This window comes from Cyprinodon tularosa, unplaced genomic scaffold, assembly GCF_016077235.1.
Source record: "Cyprinodon tularosa strain WSP-4 unplaced genomic scaffold, ASM1607723v1 ctg843, whole genome shotgun sequence".
Taxonomy (NCBI): Eukaryota; Metazoa; Chordata; class Actinopteri; order Cyprinodontiformes; family Cyprinodontidae; genus Cyprinodon; species Cyprinodon tularosa.
Window position 1 is genome coordinate 354,869 of NW_024039611.1, and position 14,868 is coordinate 369,736.

Consider the following 14,868-nt stretch of genomic DNA (forward strand, 5'->3'; position numbering starts at 1 on the left):
ATGTCTCTGTTGTTCTGCAGTTTCTGGTGTAGGTTTGTGCATTGTCTTATTTCTAAAGTGTATGCATTGTCTTATATTGGATTAAACTCTGTAATTCTGTGACGTCAACACGCAATGTTGGTTTTATTACCAAACGCAGCTCGCCGAGTGGACCTGGGGAAGGGAAGAATCAGAAGCCAATCTTTTTCCAAAGTTAACTATGTTAGAATATTTTCTTCCTTTACACTCCGTACGCCGTACTTTGAAGACAAATGTCTCTCCGTACACCGTACTTTGAAGACAAATGTCTCTCCGTACACCGTACTTTGAACACAAATGTCTCTCCGTACTCCGTACGTTGAACACAAATGTCTCTCCGTACCCCGTACTTTGAACACAAATGTCTCTCCGTACCCCGTACTTTGAACACAAATGTCTCTCCGTACCCCGTACTTTGAACACAAATGTCTCTCCGTACACCGTACTTTGAACACAAATGTCTCTCCGTACACCGTACTTTGAACACAAATGTCTCTCCGTACACCGTACTTTGAACACAAATGTCTCTCCGTACACCGTACTTTGAACACAAATGTCTCTCCGTACACCGTACTTTGAACACAAATGTCTCTCCGTACACCGTACTTTAAACACAAATGTCTCTCCGTACACCATACTTTAAACACAAATGTCTCTCCGTACACCGTACTTTGAACACAAATGTCTCTCCGTACACCGTACTTTGAACACAAATGTCTCTCCGTACACCGTACTTTAAACACAAATGTCTCTCCGTACACCGTACTTTAAACACAAATGTCTCTCCGTACACCGTACTTTAAACACAAATGTCTCTCCGTACACCATACTTTGAACACAAATGTCTCTCCATACACCGTACTTTAAACACAAATGTCTCTCCATACACCATACTTTAAACACAAATGTCTCTCCGTACACCGTACTTTGAACACAAATGTCTCTCCATACACCATACTTTAAACACAAATGTCTCTCCATACACCATACTTTAAACACAAATGTCTCTCCGTACACCGTACTTTAAACACAAATGTCTCTCCGTACACCGTACTTTGAACACAAATGTCTCTCCGTACACCATACTTTGAACACAAATGTCTCTCCATACACCGTACTTTGAACACAAATGTCTCTCCATACACCGTACTTTGAACACAAATGTCTCTCCATACACCGTACTTTAAACACAAATGTCTCTCCGTACCCCGTACTTTGAACACAAATGTCTCTCCGTACACCGTACTTTAAACACAAATGTCTCTCCATACACCGTACTTTAAACACAAATGTCTCTCCGTACACCGTGCTTTGAACACAAATGTCTCTCCGTACACCGTACTTTGAACACAAATGTCTCTCCGTACACCGTACTTTGAACACAAATGTCTCTCCGTACACCGTACTTTGAACACAAATGTCTCTCCATACACGGTACTTTGAACACAAATGTCTCTCCGTACCCCGTACTTTAAACACAAATGTCTCTCCGTACACCGTACTTTGAACACAAATGTCTCTCCGTACCCCGTACTTTAAACACAAATGTCTCTCCATACACCATACTTTAAACACAAATGTCTCTCCATACACGTACTTTAAACACAAATGTCTCTCCATACACCGTACTTTGAACACAAATGTCTCTCCATACACCGTACTTTGAACACAAATGTCTCTCCGTACACCGTGCTTTGAACACAAATGTCTCTCCATACACCGTACTTTGAACACAAATGTCTCTCCGTACACCGTACTTTGAACACAAATGTCTCTCCGTACACCGTACTTTGAACACAAATGTCTCTCCATACACCATACTTTGAACACAAATGTCTCTCCATACACCGTACTTTGAACACAAATGTCTCTCCATACACGTACTTTAAACACAAATGTCTCTCCGTACACCGTACTTTGAACACAAATGTCTCTCCGTACACCGTGCTTTGAACACAAATGTCTCTCCGTACACCGTGCTTTGAACACAAATGTCTCTCCGTACACCGTGCTTTGAACACAAATGTCTCTCCGTACACCGTGCTTTGAACACAAATGTCTCTCCGTACACCGTACTTTGAACACAAATGTCTCTCCGTACCCCGTACTTTGAACACAAATGTCTCTCCGTACACCGTACTTTGAACACAAATGTCTCTCCGTACACCGTACTTTGAACACAAATGTCTCTCCGTACACCGTACTTTGAACACAAATGTCTCTCCATACACCGTACTTTGAACACAAATGTCTCTCCGTACCCCGTACTTTGAACACAAATGTCTCTCCGTACCCCGTACTTTGAACACAAATGTCTCTCCGTACACCGTACTTTGAACACAAATGTCTCTCCGTACACCGTACTTTGAACACAAATGTCTCTCCATACACCATACTTTGAACACAAATGTCTCTCCATACACCGTACTTTGAACACAAATGTCTCTCCATACACGTACTTTAAACACAAATGTCTCTCCGTACACCGTACTTTGAACACAAATGTCTCTCCGTACACCGTGCTTTGAACACAAATGTCTCTCCGTACACCGTGCTTTGAACACAAATGTCTCTCCGTACACCGTGCTTTGAACACAAATGTCTCTCCGTACACCGTGCTTTGAACACAAATGTCTCTCCGTACACCGTACTTTGAACACAAATGTCTCTCCGTACCCCGTACTTTGAACACAAATGTCTCTCCGTACACCGTACTTTGAACACAAATGTCTCTCCGTACACCGTACTTTGAACACAAATGTCTCTCCGTACACCGTACTTTGAACACAAATGTCTCTCCATACACCGTACTTTGAACACAAATGTCTCTCCGTACCCCGTACTTTGAACACAAATGTCTCTCCGTACCCCGTACTTTGAACACAAATGTCTCTCCGTACCCCGTACTTTGAACACAAATGTCTCTCCGTACACCGTACTTTAAACACAAATGTCTCTCCGTACACCGTACTTTGAACACAAATGTCTCTCCGTACACCGTACTTTGAACACAAATGTCTCTCCGTACACCGTACTTTAAACACAAATGTCTCTCCGTACACCGTGCTTTGAACACAAATGTCTCTCCGTACCCCGTACTTTGAACACAAATGTCTCTCCGTACCCCGTACTTTGAACACAAATGTCTCTCCGTACACCGTACTTTAAACACAAATGTCTCTCCGTACACCGTACTTTAAACACAAATGTCTCTCCGTACACCGTACTTTGAACACAAATGTCTCTCCGTACACCGTACTTTGAACACAAATGTCTCTCCATACACCGTACTTTAAACACAAATGTCTCTCCATACACCATACTTTAAACACAAATGTCTCTCCGTACACCATACTTTGAACACAAATGTCTCTCCGTACACCGTACTTTGAACACAAATGTCTCTCCATACACCGTACTTTAAACACAAATGTCTCTCCGTACACCGTACTTTGAACACAAATGTCTCTACGTACGCCGTACTTTGAACACAAATGTCTCTCCGTACGCCGTACTTTGAACACAAATGTCTCTCCGTACACCGTACTTTAAACACAAATGTCTCTCCGTACACCGTACTTTGAACACAAATGTCTCTCCGTACACCGTACTTTGAACACAAATGTCTCTCCGTACACCGTACTTTGAACACAAATGTCTCTCCGTACACCGTACTTTAAACACAAATGTCTCTCCGTACACCGTACTTTGAACACAAATGTCTCTCCATACACCATACTTTGAACACAAATGTCTCTCCATACACCGTACTTTGAACACAAATGTCTCTCCATACACCGTACTTTGAACACAAATGTCTCTCCATACACCATACTTTAAACACAAATGTCTCTCCATACACGTACTTTAAACACAAATGTCTCTCCATACCCCGTGCTTTGAACACAAATGTCTCTCCGTACACCGTGCTTTGAACACAAATGTCTCTCCGTACACCGTGCTTTGAACACAAATGTCTCTCCGTACACCGTGCTTTGAACACAAATGTCTCTCCGTACACCGTACTTTGAACACAAATGTCTCTCCGTACACCGTACTTTGAACACAAATGTCTCTCCGTACCCCGTACTTTGAACACAAATGTCTCTCCGTACACCGTACTTTGAACACAAATGTCTCTCCGTACACCGTACTTTGAACACAAATGTCTCTCCGTACACCGTACTTTGAACACAAATGTCTCTCCATACACCGTACTTTGAACTCAAATGTCTCTCCGTACCCCGTACTTTGAACACAAATGTCTCTCCGTACACCGTACTTTGAACACAAATGTCTCTCCGTACACCGTACTATGAACACAAATGTCTCTCCGTACACCGTACTTTGAACACAAATGTCTCTCCGTACACCGTACTTTAAACACAAATGTCTCTCCGTACACCGTACTTTGAACACAAATGTCTCTCCGTACACCATACTTTGAACACAAATGTCTCTCCGTACACCGTACTTTAAACACAAATGTCTCTCCGTACACCGTGCTTTGAACACAAATGTCTCTCCGTACACCGTACTTTAAACACAAATGTCTCTCCGTACACCGTGCTTTGAACACAAATGTCTCTCCGTACACCGTGCTTTAAACACAAATGTCTCTCCGTACACCGTGCTTTAAACACAAATGTCTCTCCGTACACCGTGCTTTGAACACAAATGTCTCTCCGTACCCCGTACTTTGAACACAAATGTCTCTCCGTACCCCGTACTTTGAACACAAATGTCTCTCCGTACACCGTACTTTAAACACAAATGTCTCTCCGTACACCGTACTTTAAACACAAATGTCTCTCCGTACACCGTACTTTGAACACAAATGTCTCTCCGTACACCGTACTTTGAACACAAATGTCTCTCCGTACACCGTACTTTGAACACAAATGTCTCTCCATACACCGTACTTTAAACACAAATGTCTCTCCATACACCATACTTTAAACACAAATGTCTCTCCGTACACCATACTTTAAACACAAATGTCTCTCCGTACACCATACTTTGAACACAAATGTCTCTCCGTACACCATACTTTGAACACAAATGTCTCTCCATACACCGTACTTTAAACACAAATGTCTCTCCGTACACCGTACTTTGAACACAAATGTCTCTCCGTACACCGTACTTTGAACACAAATGTCTCTCCGTACGCCGTACTTTGAACACAAATGTCTCTCCGTACGCCGTACTTTGAACACAAATGTCTCTCCGTACACCGTACTTTAAACACAAATGTCTCTCCGTACACCGTACTTTGAACACAAATGTCTCTCCGTACACCGTACTTTGAACACAAATGTCTCTCCGTACACCGTACTTTGAACACAAATGTCTCTCCGTACACCGTACTTTAAACACAAATGTCTCTCCGTACACCGTACTTTGAACACAAATGTCTCTCCATACACCATACTTTGAACACAAATGTCTCTCCATACACCGTACTTTGAACACAAATGTCTCTCCATACACCGTACTTTGAACACAAATGTCTCTCCATACACCATACTTTAAACACAAATGTCTCTCCATACACGTACTTTAAACACAAATGTCTCTCCATACCCCGTACTTTGAACACAAATGTCTCTCCGTACACCGTGCTTTGAACACAAATGTCTCTCCGTACACCGTGCTTTGAACACAAATGTCTCTCCGTACACCGTGCTTTGAACACAAATGTCTCTCCGTACACCGTACTTTGAACACAAATGTCTCTCCGTACACCGTACTTTGAACACAAATGTCTCTCCGTACCCCGTACTTTGAACACAAATGTCTCTCCGTACACCGTACTTTGAACACAAATGTCTCTCCGTACACCGTACTTTGAACACAAATGTCTCTCCGTACACCGTACTTTGAACACAAATGTCTCTCCATACACCGTACTTTGAACACAAATGTCTCTCCGTACCCCGTACTTTGAACACAAATGTCTCTCCGTACACCGTACTTTGAACACAAATGTCTCTCCGTACACCGTACTATGAACACAAATGTCTCTCCGTACACCGTACTTTGAACACAAATGTCTCTCCGTACACCGTACTTTAAACACAAATGTCTCTCCGTACACCGTACTTTGAACACAAATGTCTCTCCGTACACCATACTTTGAACACAAATGTCTCTCCGTACACCGTACTTTAAACACAAATGTCTCTCCGTACACCGTGCTTTGAACACAAATGTCTCTCCGTACACCGTACTTTAAACACAAATGTCTCTCCGTACACCGTGCTTTGAACACAAATGTCTCTCCGTACACCGTGCTTTAAACACAAATGTCTCTCCGTACACCGTGCTTTGAACACAAATGTCTCTCCGTACACCGTACTTTGAACACAAATGTCTCTCCATACATGTACTTTAAACACAAATATCTCTCCATACACCGTACTTTGAACACAAATGTCTCTCCGTACACCGTGCTTTGAACACAAATGTCTCTCCGTACACCGTACTTTGAACACAAATGTCTCTCCGTACACCGTACTTTGAACACAAATGTCTCTCCGTACCCCGTACTTTGAACACAAATGTCTCTCCGTACACCGTACTTTGAACACAAATGTCTCTCCATACCCCGTACTTTGAACACAAATGTCTCTCCGTACACCGTACTTTGAACACAAATGTCTCTCCGTACACCGTACTTTGAACACAAATGTCTCTCCATACACCATACTTTAAACACAAATGTCTCTCCATACACGTACTTTAAACACAAATGTCTCTCCATACACGTACTTTAAACACAAATGTCTCTCCATACACCGTACTTTGAACACAAATGTCTCTCCGTACACCGTACTTTAAACACAAATGTCTCTCCGTACACCGTGCTTTGAACACAAATGTCTCTCCGTACACCGTACTTTGAACACAAATGTCTCTCCGTACACCGTACTTTGAACACAAATGTCTCTCCGTACACCGTACTTTGAACACAAATGTCTCTCCATACACCGTACTTTGAACACAAATGTCTCTCCGTACCCCGTACTTTGAACACAAATGTCTCTCCGTACACCGTACTTTGAACACAAATGTCTCTCCGTACACCGTACTTTAAACACAAATGTCTCTCCATACACCGTACTTTAAACACAAATGTCTCTCCATACACCATACTTTAAACACAAATGTCTCTCCATACACCGTACTTTAAACACAAATGTCTCTCCGTACACCGTGCTTTGAACACAAATGTCTCTCCGTACACCGTACTTTGAACACAAATGTCTCTCCGTACACCGTACTTTGAACACAAATGTCTCTCCATACACCGTACTTTGAACACAAATGTCTCTCCGTACCCCGTACTTTAAACACAAATGTCTCTCCATACACCATACTTTAAACACAAATGTCTCTCCATACACGTACTTTAAACACAAATGTCTCTCCATACACCGTGCTTTGAACACAAATGTCTCTCCGTACACCATACTTTGAACACAAATGTCTCTCCGTACACCGTACTTTGAACACAAATGTCTCTCCATACACCGTACTTTGAACACAAATGTCTCTCCGTACCCCGTACTTTAAACACAAATGTCTCTCCATACACCATACTTTAAACACAAATGTCTCTCCATACACGTACTTTAAACACAAATGTCTCTCCATACACGTACTTTAAACACAAATGTCTCTCCATACACGTACTTTAAACACAAATGTCTCTCCATACACCGTACTTTAAACACAAATGTCTCTCCATACACCGTACTTTAAACACAAATGTCTCTCCGTACACCGTGCTTTGAACACAAATGTCTCTCCGTACACCGTACTTTGAACACAAATGTCTCTCCGTACCCCGTACTTTGAACACAAATGTCTCTCCGTACACCGTACTTTGAACACAAATGTCTCTCCGTACACCGTACTTTAAACACAAATGTCTCTCCATACACCGTACTTTAAACACAAATGTCTCTCCGTACACCGTACTTTAAACACAAATGTCTCTCCATACACCGTACTTTAAACACAAATGTCTCTCCATACACCATACTTTAAACACAAATGTCTCTCCATACACCGTACTTTAAACACAAATGTCTCTCCATACACCGTACTTTGAACACAAATGTCTCTCCATACCCCGTACTTTAAACACAAATGTCTCTCCGTACACCGTGCTTTGAACACAAATGTCTCTCCGTACACCGTACTTTGAACACAAATGTCTCTCCGTACCCCGTACTTTGAACACAAATGTCTCTCCGTACACCGTACTTTGAACACAAATGTCTCTCCGTACACCGTACTTTAAACACAAATGTCTCTCCATACACCGTACTTTAAACACAAATGTCTCTCCGTACACCGTGCTTTGAACACAAATGTCTCTCCGTACACCGTACTTTGAACACAAATGTCTCTCCGTACACCGTACTTTGAACACAAATGTCTCTCCGTACACCGTACTTTGAACACAAATGTCTCTCCATACACGGTACTTTGAACACAAATGTCTCTCCGTACCCCGTACTTTAAACACAAATGTCTCTCCGTACACCGTACTTTGAACACAAATGTCTCTCCGTACCCCGTACTTTAAACACAAATGTCTCTCCATACACCATACTTTAAACACAAATGTCTCTCCATACACGTACTTTAAACACAAATGTCTCTCCGTACACCGTACTTTGAACTGGATGATTTCCTCTCCCTCGATGAAGCGGAGCATCTCCTTCCAGTCGAAGGAGGCTTTTCTCCTGTAGGCATCTAGAGGACCTTTAGGGAGGTCAACCACTTCCAGGCCCATCGTCTCCTTTAGGATAAAACAACAGAAACATTATTCTGGAGGAAGTAGATTTACTGTTTCTAGATCAGACTTCTATTAATAGTGGTCCAGCTTTCACCAGCATGTCTTTGGTTTTCTCTTATTTACACGCCATGTTTTAATGTTCAACCTTCAACAGAAGAAATGAGCTGTGGAGCCCCCTGCTGTGCAGGAGGAGTTAAATTTCTCTATCGCCTTTAATAAAAACATTTTTATGACTTTAATTGTTTGTCCTTTTTTATTCCATGGAATAAAAAACATGAGTGGGAGAATATTTTCCTGGAAGTTGATGTAAATCTAAATAAATATATCTATAAATGCCATGAGGTGATCATAGAGCTACAGATGGAGTCAGACTGAAGGAGACGGGTGGATAAAATCAGGTTTCCACAACAAGAACTCAAACAGAACCAAAGTCCAAACTGATCCGCTGTAGAGCTACGGTTATAGATCAGATCCGCTCTCCATGTTTAATTTCATCTCTGATTTATTTTGTTTTGATCCCATAAAACGTTTCATGAATCCCTAAAATTTACAGGCTGATTTACAGGCTGATTTACAGGCTGATCTACAGACTGATAAACAGCCTGATTTACAGGCTGATCTACAGACTGATTAACATGCTGATTTACAGGCTGATTTAGAGGCTGATCTACAGACTGATTAACATGCTGATTTACAGGCTGATTTAGAGGCTGATCTACAGGCTGATTAACATGCTGATTTACAGGCTGATTTATAGGCTGATTTAGAGGCTGATTTACAGGCTGATCTACAGACTGATTTACAGGCTGATCTACAGACTGATTAACAGGCTGATTTATAGGCTGATTTAGAGGCTGATTTACAGGCTGATCTACAGACTGATTTACAGGCTGATTTAGAGGCTGATTTACAGGCTGATCTACAGGCTGATTAACAGGCTGATTTATAGGCTGATTTAGAGGCTGATCTACAGACTGATTAACATGCTGATTTACAGGCTGATTTAGAGGCTGATCTACAGGCTGATTAACATGCTGATTTACAGGCTGATTTATAGGCTGATTTAGAGGCTGATTTACAGGCTGATCTACAGACTGATTTACAGGCTGATTTACAGGCTGATCTACAGGCTGATTTAGAGGCTGATTTACAGGCTGATCTACAGGCTGATTAACATGCTGATTTACAGGCTGATTTAGAGGCTGATTTACAGGCTGATCTACAGGCTGATCTACAGGCTGATTAACAGGCTGATTTATAGGCTGATTTAGAGGCTGATTTACAGGCTGATCTACAGGCTGGTCTACAGACTGATTAACATGCTGATTTACAGGCTGCTTTAGAGGCTGATTTACAGGCTGATCTACAGGCTGATTAACATGCTGATTTACAGGCTGATTTAGAGGCTGATTTACAGGCTGATCTACAGGCTGATTAACATGCTGATTTATAGGCTGATTTAGAGGCTGATTTACAGGCTGATCTACAGGCTGATTAACATGCTGATTTATAGGCTGATTTAGAGGCTGATTTACAGGCTGATCTACAGGCTGATTAACATGCTGATTTATAGGCTGATTTAGAGGCTGATTTACAGGCTGATCTACAGGCTGATCTACAGACTGATCTACAGACTGATTAACAGGCTGATCTACAGACTGATCTACAGACTGATTTACAGGCTGATTAACAGGCTGATCTACAGGCTGATCTACAGACTGATAAACAGCCTGATTTACAGGCTGATCTACAGACTGATTAACAGGCTGATTTACAGGCTGATTAACAGGCTGATCTACAGGCTGATCTACAGGCTGATTAACATGCTGATTTACAGGCTGATTTAGAGGCTGATTTACAGGCTGATCTACAGACTGATCTACAGACTGATTAACAGGCTGATCTACAGACTGATCTACAGACTGATTTACAGGCTGATTAACAGGCTGATCTACAGGCTGATCTACAGACTGATAAACAGCCTGATTTACAGGCTGATCTACAGACTGATTAACAGGCTGATTTACAGGCTGATTAACAGGCTGATCTACAGGCTGATCTACAGGCTGATTAACATGCTGATTTACAGGCTGATTTAGAGGCTGATTTACAGGCTGATCTACAGGCTGATTAACATGCTGATTTACAGGCTGATTTAGAGGCTGATTTACAGGCTGATCTACAGACTGATCTACAGACTGATCTACAGACTGATGAACAGGCTGATTTAGAGGCTGATCTACAGACTGATTTACAGGCTGATCTACAGGCTGATCTACAGACTGATAAACAGGCTGATTTACAGGCTGATCTACAGACTGATTTACAGGCTGATCTACAGGCTGATCTACAGACTGATGAACAGGCTGATTTACAGGCTGATCTACAGACTGATTTACAGGCTGATCTACAGGCTGATCTACAGACTGATGAACAGGCTGATTTACAGGCTGATCTACAGACTGATTTACAGGCTGATCTACAGGCTGATCTACAGACTGATAAACAGGCTGATTTACAGGCTGATCTACAGACTGATCTACAGGCTGATCTACAGACTGATGAACAGGCTGATTTACAGGCTGATCTACAGACCGATTTACAGGCTGATCTACAGGCTGATCTACAGACTGATGAACAGGCTGATTTACAGGCTGATCTACAGACTGATTTACAGGCTGATCTACAGGCTGATCTACAGACTGATTAACAGGCTGATTTACAGGCTGATTAACAGGCTGATCTACAGGCTGATCTACAGACTGATTAACAGGCTGATTTACAGGCTGATTTAGAGGCTGATTTACAGGCTGATCTACAGGCTGATTAACATGCTGATTTACAGGCTGATTTAGAGGCTGATTTACAGGCTGATCTACAGGCTGATTAACATGCTGATTTATAGGCTGATTTAGAGGCTGATCTACAGGCTGATCTACAGACTGATCTACAGACTGATCTACAGACTGATTAACAGGCTGATTTACAGGCTGATTAACAGGCTGATCTACAGGCTGATTTACAGGCTGGTCTACAGGCTGATCTACAGACTGATCTACAGACTGATTAACAGGCTGATTTACAGACTGATCTACAGACTGATTTACAGGCTGATCTACAGACTGATCTACAGACTGATGAACAGGCTGATTTACAGGCTGGTCTACAGGCTGATCTACAGACTGATCTAAAGACTGATTAACAGGCTGATCTACAGACTGATTAACAGGCTGATCTACAGACTGATCTACAGACTGATGAACAGGCTGATTTACAGACTGATCTACAGACTGATTTACAGGCTGATCTACAGACTGATCTACAGACTGATGAACAGGCTGATTTACAGGCTGGTCTACAGGCTGATCTACAGACTGATCTACAGACTGATTAACAGGCTGATTTACAGGCTGATCTACAGGCTGATCTACAGGCTGATCTACAGACTGATAAACAGCCTGATTTACAGGCTGATCTACAGACTGGTTAACAGGCTGATTTACAGGCTGATTAACAGGCTGATCTACAGGCTGATCTATAGACTGATTAACCTGCTGATTTACAGGCTGATTTAGAGGCTGATTTACAGGCTGATCTACAAACTGATTAACAGGCTGATTTAAAGGCTTATTTACAGGCTGATTAACAGGCAGATATACAGGCTGATTTACAGGCTGATTTAGAGGCTGATTTACAGGCTGATCTACAAACTGATTAACAGGCTGATTTAGAGGCTGATTTACAAGCTGATCTACAGACTGATCTACAGACTGATTAACAGGCTGATTTAAAGGCTTATTTACAGGCTGATTAACAGGCAGATATACAGGCTGATTAACAGGCTGATCTATAGGCTGATTAACAGGCTGATTTACAAGCTGATCTACAGACTGATCTACAGACTGATTAACAGGCTGATTTAAAGGCTTGTTTACAGGCTGATTAACAGGCAGATATACAGGCTGATTTACAGGCTGATTTACAGGCTGATCTACAAACTGATTAACAGGCTGATTTAGAGGCTGATTTACAAGCTGATCTACAGACTGATCTACAGACTGATTAACAGGCTGATTTAAAGGCTTATTTACAGGCTGATTAACAGGCAGATATACAGGCTGATTAACAGGCTGATCTATAGGCTGATCTACAGGCTGATTTACAGGCTGATCTACAGGCTGATTTACAGGCTGATCTATAGGCTGATCTACAGGCTGATTTACAGACTGATTAACAGGCTGATCTACAAGCTGATTTAAAGGCTTATTTACAGGCTGATTAACAGGCTGATATACAGGCTGATTAACAGGCTGATCTATAGGCTAATTAACAGGCTGATTTACAAGCTGATTAACAGGCTGATTTAAAGGCTTATTTACAGGCTGATTAACAGGCAGATATACAGGCTGATCTATAGGCTGATCTACAGGCTGATATACAGGCTGATCTACAGGCTGATTTGCAGGCTGATCTATAGGCTGATCTACAGGCTGATTTACAGACTGATCTACAGACTGATTAACAGGCTGATCTACAAGCTGGTTTAAAGGCTTATTTACAGACTGATCTACAGGCTGATTAACAGGCTAATTAACAGACTGATTAACAGGCTGATTTACAGGCTGGTTTATAGGCTAACATGGTGATTAACAGGCTGGTCAACAGCCTGATTAACAGACTGATTAGCAGCCTGATTTACAGATTGACAGACTGATAAACAGGCTGATCTACAGGCTGATTTACAGGCTGATTTATAGTTTATGTCTAACTGCTAACAGACATCATCAGAACATCAGTTTATAATCAACGCATTTTGTTTCCAGGTGAACCAACCTGCTGCGTTTCTGGGAGGTTTAGGTAAATAAAGCTTTTAGTTCAGAGGAGCTGATTCGAGGCCCCTTCGTTTCACGTCTTCTTCTATGGTTTTAATAACAAATTAAAAACCTTAATAATTCAGTTTTCTTTACCTTTGACCTTTGTTCAGTAATTTCTTTCCTCCACTTGGCTGAAGTTAACCGGAAGCTGGGCTGTGTGGTACTTTGATCCCACCGGGCGAACACTTCCTGTCTGATCATTTTCAGAATAAAAGCATATTTTCAGTCGTCTGAATTTCAAAATAAACAAATTATATAAAAATGTTAATCTATTTTGACGTTATTTGACTTTATTAATTACAATAATCATGTAATGAATCGGTGTCACTCAATCTAACATCTCCTCCTCTCTAAACTACAGAATAATTTCCTGATTTATGTTTTAAATCTGTGCAGTAAGAAACCATCAAACTTTCTACAGAGGAGATTATTTTGGTCTGAAATTAATTTATTTAAAATCCTTCTTTTAAATATTGAAATGTTTAAATAATTTGAAATATCTGCTAAAATAATTATACGCTGTATTATTCTTCAGAGTTGAAAACTAAATATAAAGGTGTTTTAAAAAAATCCTAAAATGAGAAATTTTAGTGTATAAAAAAATAAAGAAACATTTTGATTAATTCTTCTTTGTCCAAAGGTTAAAAATTAATAAGGAATTTGATGTACATACAATTTTTAATCTCTAATATGTTATCAGTTATGGAATTCTTCTTTGTTTTTAGTTACTAATGAATTAACACTTTTATATTATTTTTAGCTCATAAGCTATAATTAAATAAAATGATGTGAACTTTTCACACAGTAGAAGCAGAAATATTTCATGACTCTAATAGTTTAACTAAACAGATCTCAGTGTGGTAATGATGCAGCCTGTTCAACCAACAGGGGGAGCGTGACCCCTAGGGGTCAACACCGGTACTGCATGGAGGTCGTGGAAGTTTTTTTTTTTCACTAATTGAAATGTCTTTAAATCCACATTAACATGAATTCAACACACAGTCCATCATCCATCCATCCATCCATCCATCCATCCATCCATCCATCCATCCATCATCCATCCATTCTTATTGTTTATAAATGAAACTTTTGCCTCTTTTGCTCAGCTTCAAAGCTTTTATAACACTCCAGCATCTAATCTCTTTAGATATTTTTAAATCCGTG

The 14,868-nt window shown here is 41.1% G+C and overlaps 1 protein-coding gene across 1 annotated transcript in view; it reads right to left on the bottom strand.

Annotated features, from left to right (window-relative positions):
- The window catches only part of acox3 (acyl-CoA oxidase 3, pristanoyl), a 36,678-nt gene extending 22,781 nt beyond the window's left edge, over positions 1-13,897 (bottom strand). Inside the window, exons 1-2 of the mRNA XM_038272859.1 lie at positions 13,798-13,897; positions 8,708-8,833 (exon numbers count right to left, since the gene is read on the bottom strand). Of these exons, the coding sequence (XP_038128787.1) occupies positions 8,708-8,827 (120 nt within the window). The 5' untranslated portion in view covers positions 8,828-8,833; positions 13,798-13,897. The remainder of the gene's footprint in view (positions 1-8,707; positions 8,834-13,797) is intronic.
- Positions 13,898-14,868: the final 971 nt, after the last annotated feature.